Source organism: Cygnus olor, chromosome 3 (genome assembly GCF_009769625.2).
Source record: "Cygnus olor isolate bCygOlo1 chromosome 3, bCygOlo1.pri.v2, whole genome shotgun sequence".
Classification (NCBI taxonomy): domain Eukaryota; kingdom Metazoa; phylum Chordata; class Aves; order Anseriformes; family Anatidae; genus Cygnus; species Cygnus olor.
Window position 1 is genome coordinate 66,387,296 of NC_049171.1, and position 18,338 is coordinate 66,405,633.

At 37.3% G+C, this 18,338-nt stretch overlaps 3 protein-coding genes across 12 annotated transcripts in view; 1 reads left to right on the forward strand and 2 right to left on the reverse strand.

Moving 5' to 3' along the window:
* The window catches only part of TFB1M (transcription factor B1, mitochondrial), a 28,394-nt gene extending 12,595 nt beyond the window's left edge, over positions 1-15,799 (forward strand). The window contains exons 6-8 of one of the 2 annotated variants that reach the window (XM_040551355.1): positions 416-535; positions 12,099-12,226; positions 14,878-15,799. In XM_040551355.1, coding sequence (XP_040407289.1) covers positions 416-535; positions 12,099-12,226; positions 14,878-15,130 — 501 coding nt within the window. In that variant the 3' untranslated portion in view covers positions 15,131-15,799. Of the gene's footprint in view, positions 1-415; positions 536-1,833; positions 1,925-12,098; positions 12,227-14,877 lie in introns of those variants that run through there. The other variant, XM_040551356.1, reaches the window with a different exon arrangement.
* Positions 4,341-5,000, reverse strand: CLDN20 (claudin 20). The gene has a single exon (XM_040551357.1). The coding sequence runs from the start codon at positions 4,998-5,000 to the stop codon at positions 4,341-4,343; it is 660 nt and encodes a 219-aa protein (XP_040407291.1).
* Positions 15,740-18,338, reverse strand: part of TIAM2 (TIAM Rac1 associated GEF 2) — a 138,688-nt gene continuing 136,089 nt past the window's right edge. For all 9 annotated transcript variants that reach the window (XM_040551338.1, XM_040551342.1, XM_040551341.1 and 6 more), the window contains 2 exons: positions 17,830-17,984; positions 15,740-16,973 (listed from right to left, as the gene is read on the reverse strand). In XM_040551338.1, coding sequence (XP_040407272.1) covers positions 16,333-16,973; positions 17,830-17,984 — 796 coding nt within the window. In that variant the 3' untranslated portion in view covers positions 15,740-16,332. The remainder of the gene's footprint in view (positions 16,974-17,829; positions 17,985-18,338) is intronic.

Here is an 18,338-nt window from a genome sequence, read left to right on the forward strand (position 1 = left end):
GGAGAAGAAAGAAAAATACTCGATTCAGAAAGAGTCAAAGGAAAGTATGTGAGAATACCATCAGCCCGTGGTGGTCAATTTGAATTCTGCAGTCAGCATTATAGTATTCTTTTGTGCCCATACAAAATTATTTGAACGTTCATTAAGTTCTGCAGAAGTTCAAGGAGCTCCTTTTCATGTGCATTTGATTGAAGGACTGAGGTTGTAAATTACCATGATATCTTAATGAAAAGCTATTACATCGGAGAAGAGAATCCTAGATGAACTGGGCATAAACTCTGATGTGAGTTCACAAGAATTAATTTTCTTTTTTCATATGTCTTTGTCTTTGATTATGCTGATAATCAAGCTTTAATGTAATTGACTACTTGGTCAATTCAGTTTCACTGATTTGTATATTTTGATTCTTCAATAGAGGCTTACAGCTAATACAGGAGGCAAGCAGCGTAGCAGACTGTCCATCATGTCTCAGCATCTCTGCACTGTTGAAAACCGTTTCGTAATACCAGGTCAAGCCTTTGTTCCAAAACCAGAGGTAAGTCTGGTTTTTTGTGTTTTTTATTGTTAATTTTTCAGACAGGTAATATATCTGATCTTCAGTTCAGCATCTCTGTACTACTAAGTAGAGTGGTGTGCTACACCTGTAAGTGAAGCGTACGTGGTTCAGGAAGATACTTTTTTGGTTTTTGGTTCCTCAGAACTTGGCTTTGACCTTCAAGTCTTATCTGTAAGATCACTGTACTTCTATGGGTGTTTCTGGAGAGGGAGATACAAATTTAGCGATAGGATAATCTGCTAGGATTGGAGCATATTTGGAAAGCCAGCTATTTTACAGGTTGCAGTTATGAACAGTTTGAGAACTGTGCCTGGAAAATTTGGTGGGTCCTCTGAAAGACCCTGATAAATAAAAGCTTTTCTTATGTCAAAGATCTCTAATTTTACCACATCTATAATCTACATTTCACCCTGCTTATCTTCAGTATATTTAACACCCTCCCATTCGGTATTCCACTTAGTCACCTACATCCTACTCCCTGTTTAAAAAAGTAACCATCTGATTTCTCTCCTATCTGCTCTTGAGAGGAGAACAGTGGCTTTGCTATCCTCGTATTTACTGCCAGTTTTTTATTAATAGCCATTAGGATTACAGGAATCAAGAATGATAAATTTGAACTAGATTTTGGACGTGGATCTATCTGTTTTTTCTTTTTGTAAAAATATGTGCCTGATACACTGAGTGGGGTCTGTTTGCCTAAGAGCACATGGAAATCTACTTTCTGCTTCTGAAAGATCTTCTTGAAATGGTTGGCTCACCTCTTCAATAAATCATCCTTTCCCTTTATCACGGTCTCTCTCTTGGTTTTTTTATTCCTCAGGCTTCTGTCTTGAGAACCTTTTTAAGCCCATTCCCTCTCTCTTACCACAGTGAATTTTGCAGTGGTTTTTTTTGTGCATATTTTGATTATAATTAAAAATTCCTTTAGTTGTTTTTTTTGAGCAAGTAACTGACCAAACATTAAATTATTATTTGTGACAGCAGTCTGTTGTAAAGAAAAATGATCATGCAGAAGACCTTTTATTTTTTTTGTTTTTGCATTTTGTTGGTTGGTTGGTTTTGCTGTCTCCTAGCTGATTTTTTTCAAAAATACTTTCAGGATTCCACCTGTGTGAAATAGTGTTCAATAAGGCCCAAATTCCAATTTTGTGGTGGTTGTTTCTCAAAGGTGGCCGTGATTTGAGAACATAGTAGAGATGTAGTGAAAAAGCTCCTGCCATCTGTATCTCAGAACTGGGAAGCTCTAACTGATAGTCCCATTTTCCTGTATTGAAAAGGCTTTAGCTGACTGAGAGAGAGAGAAAGCTCACGGAGGGGTGACAAACATCTCAGTATAAGCAAATCCTATAAAAAGGGAGTACCACTAAAGGCAAGCATGTATTAATATATTTCTTTGATTTAAAGCAAATATTGATTATAATGCAAAAACAGAAAGTATAAGCTTTTCAGATGGTCCCAGGACATCTGTATTTTGTTTCTTTCAAACTCCTGTTGTAGACTGATCTTCTGTATTGTCCCCGTTTCCCTTAGCAGTAGACTGACATAGTTTGAGGTGTTACTGTTGGTGATAGAACCTTTACATTCCTGGAAAGCCCTTGCAGTGTATTGTGAATGATGCAGCTCAGTGCTTGATTTTTATTTCATAGGCATACAAAGATGTTCAGGTACTTCTGAGTAAAGTTTTTAGAACTAAAAACTTGCTGCTTATATGTCTTAAGAATACTTCATTTCACTTGTAGTATGCAATTATTGTATTTTTCATATGTCCTCCTCTAAAAACATCTTAGATTCTTGTTTTATAAATGTTTGTTTTAATTCCCATGTATTAGCAATAATCACAGCATAGTGTCATGTCAGGCCCCTTGCTAAAGGTGGAGAAGCATGGTTTGTGGGAATGAGTTGTTTACCTCATTTGCTCAATGAATGAATATTTTTTTAACAATACCTATGAAAGTTGAAACGTAATAGGCTTCTGGTTCATGGAACAGTGCTGCACAACGTTGTGTCTTAAGCAAAGAAAAAATGGCTTTTTGCTCGTAGCTCATTCTCCACAATACTAGCAAACTGCTGATGACAACGTTAGGAATAGTGCAAAATGAGCTCCTTGATGAATAGATAGCAAGCTCAAAATGGCCATGTAGCAGTAGTAATAAAAGCAAGATGAAGTTCCGTTCAGAGAATATGGGCAGTAGAACAAAAACTCTTTACATTACTAGATGTATAAAGCGTTTCACTTTCTAAAATGCTGTAACAGAAGTTTTTACTTTTTCTGATAAATTAACTCTGTATATAATGTTATATATATAACATTACACTGTTATAATAGATAACAGTATAATTTATACTGTTCTTATGAATTTCAGGCTAATAACATGGGAAGTGAAAGTTGTATATAGGTACGCAGAATACATATCAGTTGGATTTATGGAAAGACTTGTCCGGAATTATCATATTCCTAAATGTAGAGGCCTGCATCATGGCCCCTTACCTGTGCTAGCAAGTTAACATCAATTTGATTTTCATTTGGGGAAGCATTTCGATAGGACATCCTCTGCCAGTGAGCAATAAGAAATAAAATCTGCGTGTTGAAAGAAAAGGTTAAAGGATCTATGATTATTATTCAAAATAAGGGGGTTAACGAAATACATTTAAACGAAGAAGCAGTTTCTTTATCACCATTGTATATTACATTTTACAGTAATGGAATACCTGGGTGTGGGCCTTAGTGGAATTATTAAAAGCACCTGTGAAATTCTTCTAGAAGGCTAGAAATGTTCAAGACAATAGATGGCAGCTGTAGTGTTTGAGCTGGTAAAAGTTAATTTGAGCAAGTGTAAGCCAGGAGGCTTCCAGATTTTTCATGTGCATAGATAAATGGTTTGCGTCCTGCGCGCTACAGTTTACAGATGTTTTCATAGTCTTGGTTACATTTCTGTTGTACGGCTCCTCGAATCTAACGTTCATTATGTAGTGATAGATTAGTAGCAATTGGAGAATGCCCAATAGGCATTTCTGTAACAATAATAAAGGAAACCCACAGCAGGTGGCAGTTTGAGGCGGGAGACACGTTTTTGGCACCATCTGAATAGTACTGCTGATTCTTCATCCTGATATGCAAATAAACAATGCAGCTAAGGTGCGGGGGTACAGGTCTTTGTGTGTGTGTTTTGTTGTTGTTCTTTTTCTTGCTTTGTTTTTTGTTTTTGGTTTGTTTGCATGGTTGGTTGTTTTTGTTCCTTTTAGGAAATCTAGTTACCAAGACAATTTGGAACTGATAATGAAAGGCAAATGTGCCTGTTGCTTAAAGGCCATTCAGTTGGGCTTCTTGGACAGAGAGGTGTTTTTTGTGTTGTGTTGTGTTTTTTTTCTTTTTCCTTGCATCATAGATAAAGAGAAAAAGTAAAATACTCTATTAAGCATTCTATGTTACTGATAGCCTGATTTGATAAATAGATTGTTTTTAAGCATCTTGGCTGTAAAAAGCCACTATTACATTAATTGTACTGTTGCTTATGTTGAAATAATTCCTTTCTATTCAGCAAATGTTACTTGGAAAGTTGAAAAGAATGGTTTGAAAAATCTACCGAAAAGTACTTTTGCAGGAGACAAGCATTGTTTCCTACCTCATTCTTTCTGCTGATCTCACTAAAACCAAAATACCTTGCGTAAATATAACTGCAGCCCAGATGTAAGAAAATTTAAGTGTTATACATTCTTTAAAGTACTCAAACTACACTTAGCACAAAAAAAAAAAAAAAGCCTCAATGGATAGAAACAACTATATTTACACGTAGTCCTTCAAGTTGTAACCTGCATTGTTCTCCTGCTGTGTGGATGGGAAATGCTGCTGCTTTGGAGGGTAAATCCATGCTCCTTGCTGCTTTTTGAAACAGGAGGTACAGAAGATCACACCTGCGATAAGCAGAAACCCTGCTGAAATGAATCCTATATAAACCGCTCCTCCCGGTTCGTGTTTACTGCTTTCTGGAACGGTCTGGTCCAGAAAATTTGAAATGATTTCTCTTGTGTACCACGATGTCGGTACTAATCCAAAGATTCCCGCAAGAACGAAGCAGACTCCTCCAGCAAAGCAAGTGTGACTTTTGCTGTCAGTGTCCCCTCCCAGTTTTGTGCATTTCATTCCAACTGTAGTGATGCAGATGCCAAAAGCTGACAGGATGCAAGACAGTACCATGGTGGTCCGTGCAGCCTGGATGTAGATGGGCAGCGAGAGAATGGAGTATTTCAGGGTGCAGCTAAACATCCCGGTGCTGTACCACGTGCAGTCCATCCAAAGTCCTTGCATCTGTGTTATAGCTGTTATGATATTTGAACCAACATCTGCGTTCACCTTCCAGTTTGGTAGCAAGGTGGCTGCGATGGCTCCAAAAGCACCAAACAAAGCCAGCATAAAAGCAAAGAACTGCAGACCAGCTGATGCCATGGTTATCTGCCGTCCCCTTTTGTCTGCCCGTTTCTCTCCTGTAAACGTGTGTAACTGGTTGGCAGCTTCGTAGCCGGGGCTGGAGCCTTCTGTGCGATAGGGAGGAAGGGGAGGAGGGGGAGGAGGAGAAGTGCAGCCAGAAAGAAAAAGAAATCAGCAAACAAAAAAGGCTTGCATTTGAAATCAGAGCTATCTGAATGAGTATCTGAACGTGACCCTGAAGCAGATGAGAGCAGCTGCATGCAAGGCACTCGAACGTAAATGACGACAAATGGACAGTGTTAGCATGGCTTGTAAGAAGGGGCTGCTCTTTTGTACGTGATTAAAAGCCATCAAACAAACTTACTTTACTGGAGTTGCACTCAGTAATCATATACAGATTGCAGGCATACTAGACAAATAAACATTTTGAATGGTACATTAGAAACTTGCAGGTTAGAAGCCACTGTAGAAAAACACATTGGTGAAAAATATATTGTACTCTTAATGCACCTTAAGTGTGTTGATAGATGTTATTGTAGCTCCTGTTGACTGTTTTTTAACAATGAACATTGTTATCCTTTGTTTAAAGTATAGTTCAAAGCAACCCTTTATTTCAGGTCTTTAAATATTGTCGTTCTTTTCTTTGGTAACTGATCCCAATTCCCTTGTTTTTGAAAGAAGAATAAGAAGGTGCTTAGTTCTTGCAATATTTCGTGGTTAAGTTATGTAAGTAACATTTCTGAATCACTGCTTTATTTTCAGTCAGTGATTCTCAGTCCTCGACATAGATCAACAGTCTTAGCAAGTCCATTCTAAGTGTGAATATGATGTGTTGTTGTTTATAAAATAAAATACTGGCTTTAATACTGATAAGGAGCAACTCAGTTGTGTAAATGCATTTTTAATCAGAAAGCTATCGGAAATAATTGGCAAATTTGCCATACAGTGAAAATTAAAAAAAAAAAAAATGTTTAAAAAAAAATCTTACATAAAGGGTCAAGTTTAATTTGACAGAGTAGAACATTTGGGTAGTAGGACACACCTGTGAAGACAGAACCATTGATGTTACATCAATTGGACTGTTGGGATAGCAGATGAAGAAAAATGTTTTGAAACCAGTGATGCGGATTAGAAAAGCTGTCCTGCCTTTTGAGTGGGGCTCTGTAATTGGCAGGTTTTGTTTTTTATCAGCCTGATAAAGAAAGAGCAGTCCTTATGCTTTCTCAGACGTTCTGTCTACATAAGACCAATTTTAATGTTATTGTTCAGTATTGTTAAAACTTTTTTGAAAAGCTATAATAATAGGGATGAAGTTGAATTAAGTAGAGCACAAAATAACGATGACATTATACTCTTATTTCATCTTTTTGTACATAAACTGCAAATTTTTAATCACTATGTCTTTAGTAGTATTACATATCAAGTAATTCTCTAATTTTGTAGTGCAGGGTTAGTAATAAACTAGAGTTTATATATTTTACTTAATTCAGGTAATTGTTTAAGAATGTACTAACTCTGTCCAGCGTAAATATATGTATATATCAAATTATTATAGTTAAGGTGAATATGTTAAGTTACTCTATTTAAAAATCTTATTTCAAAGTCTTTCCTATTTCCAGATCCCTTCGGTTTGTTCAGTCTGTGTAGAGTTGCTTTGGCAAATACATATCATTTGCTATATCAGGCCCATGGGAAAGATGTCTTATCTTCCTTCTACAGAAGGAACTGACACGTCTAGGTAGCTCAAAGTCATTCAAAAGCATATTCTGGAAGAGCTAATTAGGATCTCGAGTTAGCATTTTATTGCATCCTTTTTAAAATTTCAGCATTTTCAAGCATGTAAACATAAACCCAAAGCACTGCAAATGGTAATCATATATTATAATTAACGGGGTGAACTGATTTAAGGGCATGATAAATTCAACTATAAGCACTGTAAGTGTAATAAAACACACAGTTATCGTACATTTCTCTTTGTGTATCACTTACTGCTCGATGTGAGGTCTGAGATGTTTTCTTCACTGTAGATGTCCTGGAAAAATACAGTTTCTCTTGAGTGGAACTGTCCCTTCTCATATAAAACTGCATTGGCATGTATTAACAAAATTTCTTGGAGTGTTGTTTTTTCTCTTCTCTACAGCAAGTGCAGTACTGTTGTTTGTTCCCTCTCTTAGTTCCATCTAGCAGAGAATAAAGGACTACTTTGTTTAATGAGTTTTGTTTGACAAACACTTAGTAAGGGAAAGCAAAGAGATTATAGAGAAAAATACATGGAGGCCCTTCGTGCTAAATACATCATGATATCCAGCTTCTATGATGAAAACTGTAAACAGTGATTAAAAGGAGGAGTAAAATCTTGATAATCCAGAAACCATAGATTTACGAATTCAGGGATGGGGGTAGGTAGGATTCATTTAAGTTGATCTGAGAGCTGGACAGTTTTCTATTTTTTTTCTTTCTCTCTCCTTTTTTTTTTTTTTCATCACATATAATCTTATTATGAGTTTAAACTTCCTAGGAAAGAACTATGCAATGTATTTTAATTTCTAATTGGAACAGCAGCATATTTCCATTCAGCTACAAGTTTTGCCCATCAGTCCTTAATAGCTTTGGTCTTCTGTAGGTCATCCTTTACTTTGTTATCATTCTATGTAAAAGAATGTAGGAATAAAGCTTATATGGTACCTACAACTTATTGGTGAAGTGGCCTCAACAAGTCAGTGTGAGAAATCGAGAAGCGGGGAGAAGTCTTGCTGCTTGCAGCGGCGATAAAACCATAGGTTCTGTTTCTGGCTTTCGGTTTCCTGTGTTCATCTTTGTGGTGCAAAAGGTTTGGGGGATCAAAATTATTTTATTTTCCTTTGCCAGTGAGGAACCCCTGGATTTGCTCCTATAGACATGGTGACATTTAATAACTTGTCAGCTGTCCCATCTGAGGGAAATTTCTCAGTTCCCAGGTAGGCACTAGTGTGATGATTCAGCATCTGCAGTATGAGCTAATATCATGTGTACGTTCTGACATAACATCTTTAGACGTTCTTTGGGGTTTTCCAGCTTGTCAAGAACTTTCTTACAGTACTGGACAAACTGGTAGAAACTAATTTAAAAATCAAAGAAGTGGATAATGTATAAATGCTGCAGAAATGTGTAATGTCTCATAAGTCTACTTGGGGTTCTTTGGAGCAGTCAGAGAATGTGTGGACCACAGTGAGATTTACTTAGGTTATCAGAAAGCATTTGTGATGGCCTTTCCAAAGCTCTTGAAAGACTTAAACTGTCACAGAGTAAAGAAGAAAGCGCTTTACAGGGGAGAAATAGTTGGTTAGAAAACTAAATATGAATAGATGGGTAGAAATAAATGGTCAGTTTTCACACTGACTGGAGTTTAATTTATTGGTGGAATAGTGGAGCAAATCTGAGTAAATGCTTGTGCTGCATAACATCAACAGTCTGGAAAAATGTGCAGACCTATGTAAAACATTTTTCTCATGAAAATTTTGAGAATAGTAAAGATGGCATTTAACTTTGAAAAATTGCAAAGGGAACTTTATAGTGCTACTGATTTGATAAAATAGGAAATTAAAATGAAGCATTAATACATATGAAGTGACACGAGGGGAAAAACACACATGCAGCAATAGTCTGAATTCATTAATCTGTTTTTTTGTTTGTTTTTTTAGAGTTTTGTAGTGAAGTTCACTGTGGTACTTTGTAAACCCATATCTTGATGGCTCCTTGCTCCAAGTGGTTACTAAGGCAATCAGATGTTTTAACTTCTGTATGAGAAAAAATAATCCAGTGCCTTTTCATGCTGGTATGGTGTTGTTTATGAGGGTTATGTTAAAGGACTGGGAAGTTCAAAGTACGATTGGGAAGGAAAATTCCATATTTTCCAGTATGATAAGAAGGAGTTGTGTATTAAAAATAGTAGATGGCACAGCTGCAAAGTGAAAGGACTACATTGCCTCCTGCATGCATAAATTGTAAGACCTTGTCTCCACACAGTACAGGGAAATGCACAATGCTTGCAGGTATTCAAAAGCAACTAGGCCAAATTCTTGGTAGCAAAATCCCTTTAAATTTAGTAAATGTGAAGACATCATTTGTAACTCAGCAGGTCCCTGTGCACAGATTGCAGGAGAGTGGGCATCCTGGACAAGTTTTGCTGTTTGACTTGTTCTGGTGCTCTTTCTCTGCGTGTGTGCGTGCTGCTTATTAGACTTGGTGGACCTTTGAGTTGAACCATACTTACATATTCTTAGTTTATGTCAGAAAAAACACCAGTGCCTTCGCTACTTTAAAAAATACTTTGGGAACGATTCTTAAAATGTAATATCAGCAGTAATAAACTTTTGTCTGAAAATAGTCTTGACTTTGTTTCTACCACTGCTCTTTCTGAAGATATAGGGAAGGAAACCAGATGAAGATGAGCACTGAAGGTATGAAAGAGATTATCATCTAAATTGCAAGTCAAAAGCACAAAACATTCAAGGGACATTTTTCAAGCCCTGGAGGTGATACGAGCCTAGTGGCAATGGACTTAAGTTTTACAAGGCTGTTGTTGCACAGGAATTAGATTATTGCTATTAGCGCAGTGCTGCAGTTATTTTCTGCTGGAAGGGAACCAAAATGAAACCCTCACGTCAGAAGAAGACCGCTACGGGATAGGTGTATCTGGTGTTAGACCTAACATTTGTCTGTAGCAGACAGGTACAGTGCTGGTACTGACCACTCAGTTGATGAAAGTGCTGATTTAGGACTATCTTTTAGGAACTCACACAGTCCGTTCTAATGAAGTGTAGTATGTTCTGCTTAGGTTTCAGTTCCCTATAGGAGAAAATGACAGCTTGGAAGGGGATATGTGAGTTTTCTTTTAATACAGGCTTGTTGCCGGATACATGCATTGCCCATCATGAGAAGTTTATGTTTAACAAGTAGTAAAATTGTCTCATTTAGGCTTATTCTAATTTCAAGTGTTGATTTCATGAGCAAGGCAGCGGACTGAATTAAATTGTACTGTCACGTGTTCCTCCTGCCTTACTAGAACATTAACTATACACTAAATATATACTAAATAAATACTATATTTATTATATATGCTATATTTTATTATACTATATAAATACTATATACTAAATATATACTATATGCTCATATACTAAAACAGTAAGGGAAAATAGTTATGCTATTGATGGTTCAGGATATACCAGTAGGATAACTTTCATATTCATTATTTTATAAGAATTGAGCATTATTTTGTAAATATTACTAGTGTACTTGGTGGGCAAGAAGAGTGTTACCAATCAAATTATCCTTTAATAAGGGACAAAATTTAATAAAATGAACTTGTGCTTTCTAAGTGCTCTCATGAACTCTGTTTTGGCTTTCATAATTCTTCTCTCTGTTTTATGCATATTAAAAAGGTTAGGGAAAAATAGCTTGTGTCATTGTAAAGGAGCGGCCCATTACAAGTAAAAAGCTTTGCCCTGTATCTGTTGCTATAGCTACCAGGCAGCTTTCCTGGGGTCCAAAGAAAACCGTGTCTGCAATGGAACAAATGCTGAGGAGAGCTGCGTTTTGGTTCAGAAGCAGAAATTATTGCCCACTGGCCTTGAGATTGCAAATTGAGCTGTTTTTTTCATTTGAATTCTACACTGCTTCTAGACTGTGTTCTTCGTTCCTCTCCCTTAGAATTCTGTTTTTAAAGATGCAGGCCCTGCGCTCAAAACCAAAAGCATCTTCATACCTCACGTAGGAGCAGTTCTGCAAAACTGAGGGACTAGGAGATCCCAAATGGTCTCTGGTGGTTTTCTTGTCCCTAGTTTTGTGGGGGAAAGGTATTTTTATATTGCATAATAAAAAAGTAGATAAACATACACGTATATAAATAAGCCCTTAGTATTTCTGTGCAAGGAGTTGGTCATGTGAAGCATATATTTACCCTGTTCTAAAAGATCAACTCTTCAGACACTCAGTGTGAACCCAAGTTTTCACTGTGTGCTGGTGGTCTTCCTGACAAGCGTAGAAGCATGTGAGAGATTCAGAAACGGCTTTGCAAAAACATCTATCTGCATTTCTCTGCATATTCCATATGTCAGGTTTTGATTTGTCATCTCACTTTTAATTAAATAAGCTCTTGTAACTTTTTTTATTTACTATTTTTATGTTTTAGTCCTTTAAATAAATTTTCTGTGTTGGTCTTGACTCTCTAGCTTACAGAAAAAGTGGAGAAGTGGGAAAAAAAAGCATTGTCTGAATGTGTTGTTTTTTTAGCGTGTTTCGACATAATACAATGTCGCTGTAATTGCATGACATATTGTGTGTGCTTTTACATGTACATCTGTGTATATAAAGTGTACATCTGCGTCTTGAAGGCAGGATGTTGTTTCATTCTGTTTTCAGACACGGGAAGAGAGAGGTCTGTGAACCAAGCTGATTTTAGAACTATAAAAGAATAAACAAACTTGAAAGAGAGATGTGTGGAAGCATTCAAAAATCATTTTGGATTAAGTGTGATGGAACACAGTGTAAATACAGAGTTCAGTTGTCACTTGAATGCAAATTTCTTTCTACCCATCATTCCTTTGAATAGACTAGATTTTTAAAATCTTAATATATTGAAAGGTAGGTCCTTGGCTTGCATTTTGCGAAAGCCCTAGAGCAACTGAAAATATATAGGGAATGGGTTTGATTTCTAATTATAATACCAATTTTTTCCAACTGCCCTTCAGTCTGTATATCGAATACTGTCTAATATGTGTATCACGTTAGAATTGTCTTGTGGAAGGATCTCAAGAAAGAAGTGCTAATTACTTTACAGATTACATGGAAGTTGTTCTTGATGGAGGAGGTGCCATGGGGAAAAAAGTGCTAAGGACTACTGGCATGTGAGCTAATTAGAAATATGTAGATAACTAAGAAAGACTAAAATTCTCCAGGGCTTTGAAAGTCAAGCCAAATCAAATACTATGACACTAGTCATCACACAGCTGTTACCTGTCACAATGTCTTCCTATGTTCTGCCTGTTTCCTGCTGCCTAACTTGTTAACGCTAAAGAAATTATGCCTCTCAAAGGACATCTACTCAAATATTTGATGTTTTGCTTTTCCTTATAGGTGGATGTGGCTGTAGTGCATTTCACTCCATTGGTGCAACCAAAGATACAGCAGCCGTTCGAGCTAGTAGAAAAAGTGGTTCGAAGTGCTTTTCAGTTTAGAAGAAAACACTGTTTCCGCGGAATTGAGTAAGAAACTTTAAAGAAAAATTCTCGGGCCGTGTTTTTGTAAATGCTACTACATTGGTTGATAACGCTTCTAGCCATGCATTTTATTTTATTCACTCCATTTATAGATGTTATCATAGTTCATCAAATCTTTCCATTTCAGAATGATTTTTAGAGACAAAATTGAGAGGCGAATGTTCCTCTGCTTTAGTTGTAGAATAATTACTCTGCATTTCTGTTAGTGCAATTGAAGCTGTTAAAATTACTGGGATAAATTGGTGATCTTTCCAATAGTTTGTCTGTCTCAGATAGATACTTTAAAACAAATGGACAAACAAAACAAAACCACAAAAACAAGAGCATTTGTTCGTTGAGTTCAAAAAATGAAAGTCTCAAAATTCTGAATTGAAGCTTGCGGTGTGTGGGGAAAGAATTTGATCTGTGGGAAATGAGGAATAGTGGCAAAAGGGCAAATTCTTGTTTCTGTGCCTGCCCTTGTATAGAGTTCTTATTGCCTCTTTAACAAGCCCCATGTCTTGCTGAGAGAATTTACTAGGTTCTGTAACTGATGCAGGAAAACTTCTGTCTGTTCTCCAGGGGTCCTGTTAAAACTCTAGCACAGACATGTGTCTGATTTGGTATGGGAAAAGCCAGCATTCGGCCTTGTAGAAATATGTGACAGAGCTGTGGTGAGGTTCTGGAGGCATACAGCTATAGTTTTGGCTAGCTGAATTTTGCTGGACAAGGTTTTGAAGCAGTTTAGAACTAGAGTGGATAAGACCTTGTGGAACTACATGCCTTATTTGTTGCTATTTTGAAGGGGAACAGAGAATTTTGCCTCTAGTTTTTTAGATGGGGTAGTGTTCTGTGTTTTTTTTTTGCCTGAGGCAATGCATGGTATTGATGTCTGGGATGCAAACATTTGATCAAAAGTGAATGTTGCTTCACCTGTGCTAACGTTTGAGTATCCATTTGGAGGTAGTGAGAAAATGAGTTATCCAAACTGTCTGAGTTTGTATTTGATTTACAGTTTTTTCTTCATGAAACAGTGGCTTCAGTTGACAATATAAGTAGAACGCACACGCAGTCAGCATGTATATGTTATGCAGAATATTTGTGCCAAAGTTGTTTTTTTTTTTTAATAAAATAATCAACTATTGTGTAATTTGAAGTAGCTAATAAGTGCTCCGCATTCTTTTGCGGCAAGGAAGGCAAATCTGAATTTTTGGCCATCACGTAGTCCATAACAGATTAACATGCTTTAGCCCTAGCACGCAGCAAAGAACCACAATCCTCTTATTCTTTAGTTGACCTGAAAAAAAAAACAGCAACTGCTGGTGCATAATGGGGTTATTGCATTAGTTACAAGGTATTGTATAAAAACAAAAATTAGTGTACATTTGTGTTCAACTTCTGACACCTGAGAGAGACATGGCATGTTGGATTAAGATACTAAGTCAATGAAGAAAAATAGTTTGAGTTACTGCTCATGTATAAGATGTTTCATAGTCTGTGTATAGAAGGTGATTAAATATATTTGGCTTGAGGAACACCTTTTAACTATCAGTTTAAAGGTGAGAATAACTTAAGAAAGGATCAAAATCCCGATCCATTTTAACTTTGCTGATAATGATGCTGAAAATGTTGGAGAAATTTTTAATCAAGGCCTTGTGGCACACTACTTTAAACCAGGTTGTTCCTAGAAATTCCATCCTTCTCTTGTCATTTTAAACCTTCTTAGCTTTGTGCTCTGTCTCCACCAAGAGTCAACTTTTATTTATACAAAGCCTTTTGACTAGCTTGTCCGGGCAACCTGCAAAGCACAGTCTGGGGGCGTGGGATGTGCTATTGTATTCACTGCACAGCATTTTTAGGTCTTATGACAAAGGCAGGTAATTTGAAAATTGAGACATGCACATCAACCATGTGCAAATATTCTGCCTTCCTAGCCTATTGTAGACAGAATGACTGCAAGTAAGAGCTAGTCAGCTAGTACTTGCAGTAGCTGGCACTTTGTTAATGCATTTTTGCAAGACATTTAAAATCATTAGAACTAATATTATTAAGATTTGGGGAACTTGTGAAAGAAAGATGCTAATGTGTCAGGTCACAGAATACATGAGCTTATTTGACCATCTGTGAACAGTGACAGCAGAAAATGAAATCTAGGACTCCAGGCACATCTTCCATATTAAAACATGAACAATAATTAAATATTACGTTCTTCCTCCTTGGCTTTTTTTTCTGGCATTGGATTTACACTATTAATGACAAGTGATAACAATATCTATCCCATTGGAATGATACATCCTAAAAAAAGTCATGTGCAAAATAGATCAGGACAAACCAAATTCGAATCTGTTGTTGCTCTCTAAATATTAGGCTAATTCCAAGAAGGCTCTGTGACAGTATCCGTACCCAAAAGCTCTTTTTTTAATATTGTGAATCATGAGTATACAGTGTGTGTTCAATGTATAATATATCTAAGTAATTTCCAATGTTGTTATAAATTGCATTTGCAGAAAAATAGCCCTTGTATATATTTCCATTTGCTTAGACAATGGCCTATACTAAGAGTATGTAAAATCCCAAGAGAACTTCCCCTCTCTTAGGGGAAACTTAGTTGTCTGAATTGTTTGACCTTGTCTTTCTGCTCTTTGCCCTGCCTGTAGGACCTTGTTTCCTGAAAGTGAACGTTTGAAAAAAACAGAAGAGTTGATGATGGCAGCAGATGTTGATCCAACTCTGCGTCCTTTTCAGCTGTCCATGTCACACTTCAGAAATCTGTGCAATACATACAGGAAAATGTGTGAGAAAGACCCAAGCCTTTTTGCATACAATTACAGAGAAGAACTGAAGCAGAAGAAGCGGCAGCATTTACCTAAAAATACCAGTCAGACAGAACAAACTGAAGAGGAAAATTAGCTGTAATAGCTGTAATTGCAGTGAACTCAATTTGAATTTAACTCACTGATGATGTTGACTGGTGTTGATTTATATATTCCTACATCTGTTCAGGTATGGAAGAAATACTTTGGAAAAAGTGGTGGAGAGGGCTTTTTCATTTTATTTATTCATTTCATTCAGCTGTAGACAAAAGTTATAGGACAGTCCAGTTACAAAGTTGCCCACAGGTGGTTCTTACTTCAGGGGAATGGACAGAACAAATACCCAGAACAAGGTATGTCAGGAGATATGTAATTAAGTTGGAATAATGAATTTTGTATGAATGGGAGTGCATTATTGCAACACAGAAAGTAACAAAATTTTCATACTTCAGCATGTAAGGAAGATGTTGTTTGGGGTTTTGTGCTCTTTTTATCTGGGAAAATCCTACTGTGCAGAGTAATTTAAAAAACAAAACCAAAAGCCTTGTATAAATATACTCAAGTGACTGGCTTACAGGAGGATAAAGTGCACAGATTGCCTCAAGGTCTGCTAATACTCTTCTCATGTATACAAAAGCAAAGAACTTGGGATTTTAAGCTCTAACCAGAGAAAAGCAGCATGATAAAAAGTAGAAAACATGGCTAAGTACAATACTTGTGTCTTTTACTGTACAGGCTGGTAGAGAAAATAAAAAATACAGTCAAATAAAAGATTACAGGCCAAGCTTTGTTTTTTGTATTTACACATATATATAAGTATAAACAGCATCTTGAGACATACAAAAATGTAATTTCTGCACTATTGTGCACTAAAACACATTAAAATAACTTAATTCTGCTTTAAATAAAGCAAAAATGAAAACCAAAGAAATTAAATGCCCAAGGTATTGAAGAAGTCATTTTGTAATGCTGCTTTCCACTGCAATGCCCCTCTAGCACCTTTTCCACATAATTTAAAGTACTAACAAGGCCCTCCTTCCCCTCCCCAAGAATACTACGTGATCTCAGTAATTGCTTGAAAGGGATGAACTAATTTACAGACCTTGGCCAACTTAATCTATTTTTGATCCAAAATAAATTAAAATAACTTAAGAATCCTTTACAGCTGTTCTTGTGGAAAAAAATGTATTAGTGCACAAAATCAGATAGTAGTTTTGCTGCGGCTTCCATGAATTCACTGGTTTTAAAGCAAAATAAGTTTGTTGAATTTTATGTGGACTTCAAATGAACATTTTCAAGCTAGGATTTTCCATGCCTCTCCACAGCTTCATAAAAACAGTCCTCATTAACTACAGAGGTTAAACTCTGGACACTAAATTCCCTTTCTAAAATAGAGTTCAGATCCAAGTTTGCAGCATCAGAGTGACTGTCAAGGGATTGGTGACGTTCTTGCATTGCTGTCAAAGTTCCTCTGTTACGCTTTGTGCTGTTTACTTTTCGCTTCACTGGGCAGAAGTGGCCACGCACCAGCTTTGGATGGTCTCCTGTCTTGAAACGATCTCCTTCCTCCTTTTCAGCAGCTTGATCTTGTTCAGAGTCAGTACTAGGTTCCTCTGAAATCTTCAGCTGCTGGAACTGTATTTCAATGTCTTTAGTAGGGCTGCCCTTCTTTAGGCTCTGATAGTCGTCATCGTCATCATCACTGAGAATATCAGATTCCTTGACAAGAGCATTAGAAAAGTCGGAGGCACAGCTCTGTACATGCTTCTCAGGAGATGAGTTTTTGGGCTCCTGTATGCTCTCTGTGGTGTGGCAGCTGCTGCTCTGAGTGCTGCTGCTCAGGCTGGACTCATCAGAATCCTGGAAGGTGCCTTTCCCCTGCTCACCGTTCCACTCACTGCTGGGTGAACTCTTCAGTACCTTCAGAGACCTTGTGGAAGCTGTGCAGAGGAAGAAGGCAGTTTTATTTTCTCATCAAAATGTTATCTGGTTATGCTGTCTGTCTCAATAGCCCCCTTCCAGTCACAGTGTACAGAGTCTCACTTGATAATGGTCCAAGGGCAGGTGTGTCAGCATTCTGATACTGACAGCTTAATCAAGTGGCAGATTTTTCACTCTACCTACCCCACCCAGGGCTCTATGCTTGCTTTCACGTGCAATCTATGCAAAATCCTCCAAAAATGGCAGTAATGATTTACACACATCTACAGGAAAGCAAAACTGACGCAGGCACTTCAAGCACTAGAGGGCCAAAACTGTCCCCATTCCTGCATTGTAATGGGAATTTTACAGTCAGCTGAACACATGGAGAACTAGAAATACTAGTAGCCAACACCTACTCAGCTAAAAAATCTGAAGCCTTGCTTAATTAATTAGGATAGCTGCTGGGAATGCAGGTTAAGTGCACTGAAAGAAGCGAAACCCCTGCCTTTTGTCAGTTGTTTTAGCTTTAAATGTTACCAAGGCTGAGTCACTAGAGATAACCCAGAGGAAAGAACACAGTATTCTGCATGCCAAAGGGACTCTGTTTCTAACCAGCAAAATTAATTTGGGCCTTATTAAATCTTCCCTTAAGCCAGCTAATGACAAATCAACAGTGAGAGACAGCAGGCTTGCTTATCTCTTTTAGCTCTTGGCACGCACTGAGTTGTGGAGAACTATCACCACAGCTACCCAACCTGAAAAAGAAATGGGATTTGTGTGTCTGGTATGACACTACAGTCATGTTAACGATAGTGAATCTTCTGCCAACTCTAGATTCCAGCCTGTTTTTCACTTTGAAAACCTGTTTCTTACCCAGTTTAGCTGTTGCAGGCACACGGTTCTTGAGTGGGACAAGGCGATCTTTACAGGTTTTCTCCAGAGGTAGATCACACTTTATGTGGCGTCTGAAATTCTCCCGCAAAATAGAACGGATCACCTTCACGATGTTAGTCTTGTTCTCAGAGTCACTGCAAGTTAAGAAAACAGATAACCTCATTTTTCCCTCTGAAGTAAGACACCTGGAATAAAATCTGCCCTCCTGCTTTCTGCTGTCATTTAGAGTAGTAGTTTTTTCACTCAATTTCTTTAGTAGTGGTTTTGCAGTTAACATTGTTCTGTGTTGTTAGGCATTTACACACTTTGTGTTTTGAGATCTTTGTTACTTGCTTAGACAAAACAGCCTGAAAGTAACTTCAGGACCCAAGGGATTACCCTCTGAGTAGTCTTTATCAGAAGGTAGTTTCTGCTAACCAACCAAGAATCTGGTAAAGTTAGTTACTTTGCCCAGATCATACTGGCATTTATCATCATATGCCTGTGCA

Bases quoted from the DNA above. Each gene is read 5' to 3' on its own strand.
- CLDN20 (XM_040551357.1), bottom strand. From the start codon at position 5,000: ATGGCATCAGCTGGTCTGCAGTTCTTTGCTTTTATGCTGGCTTTGTTT.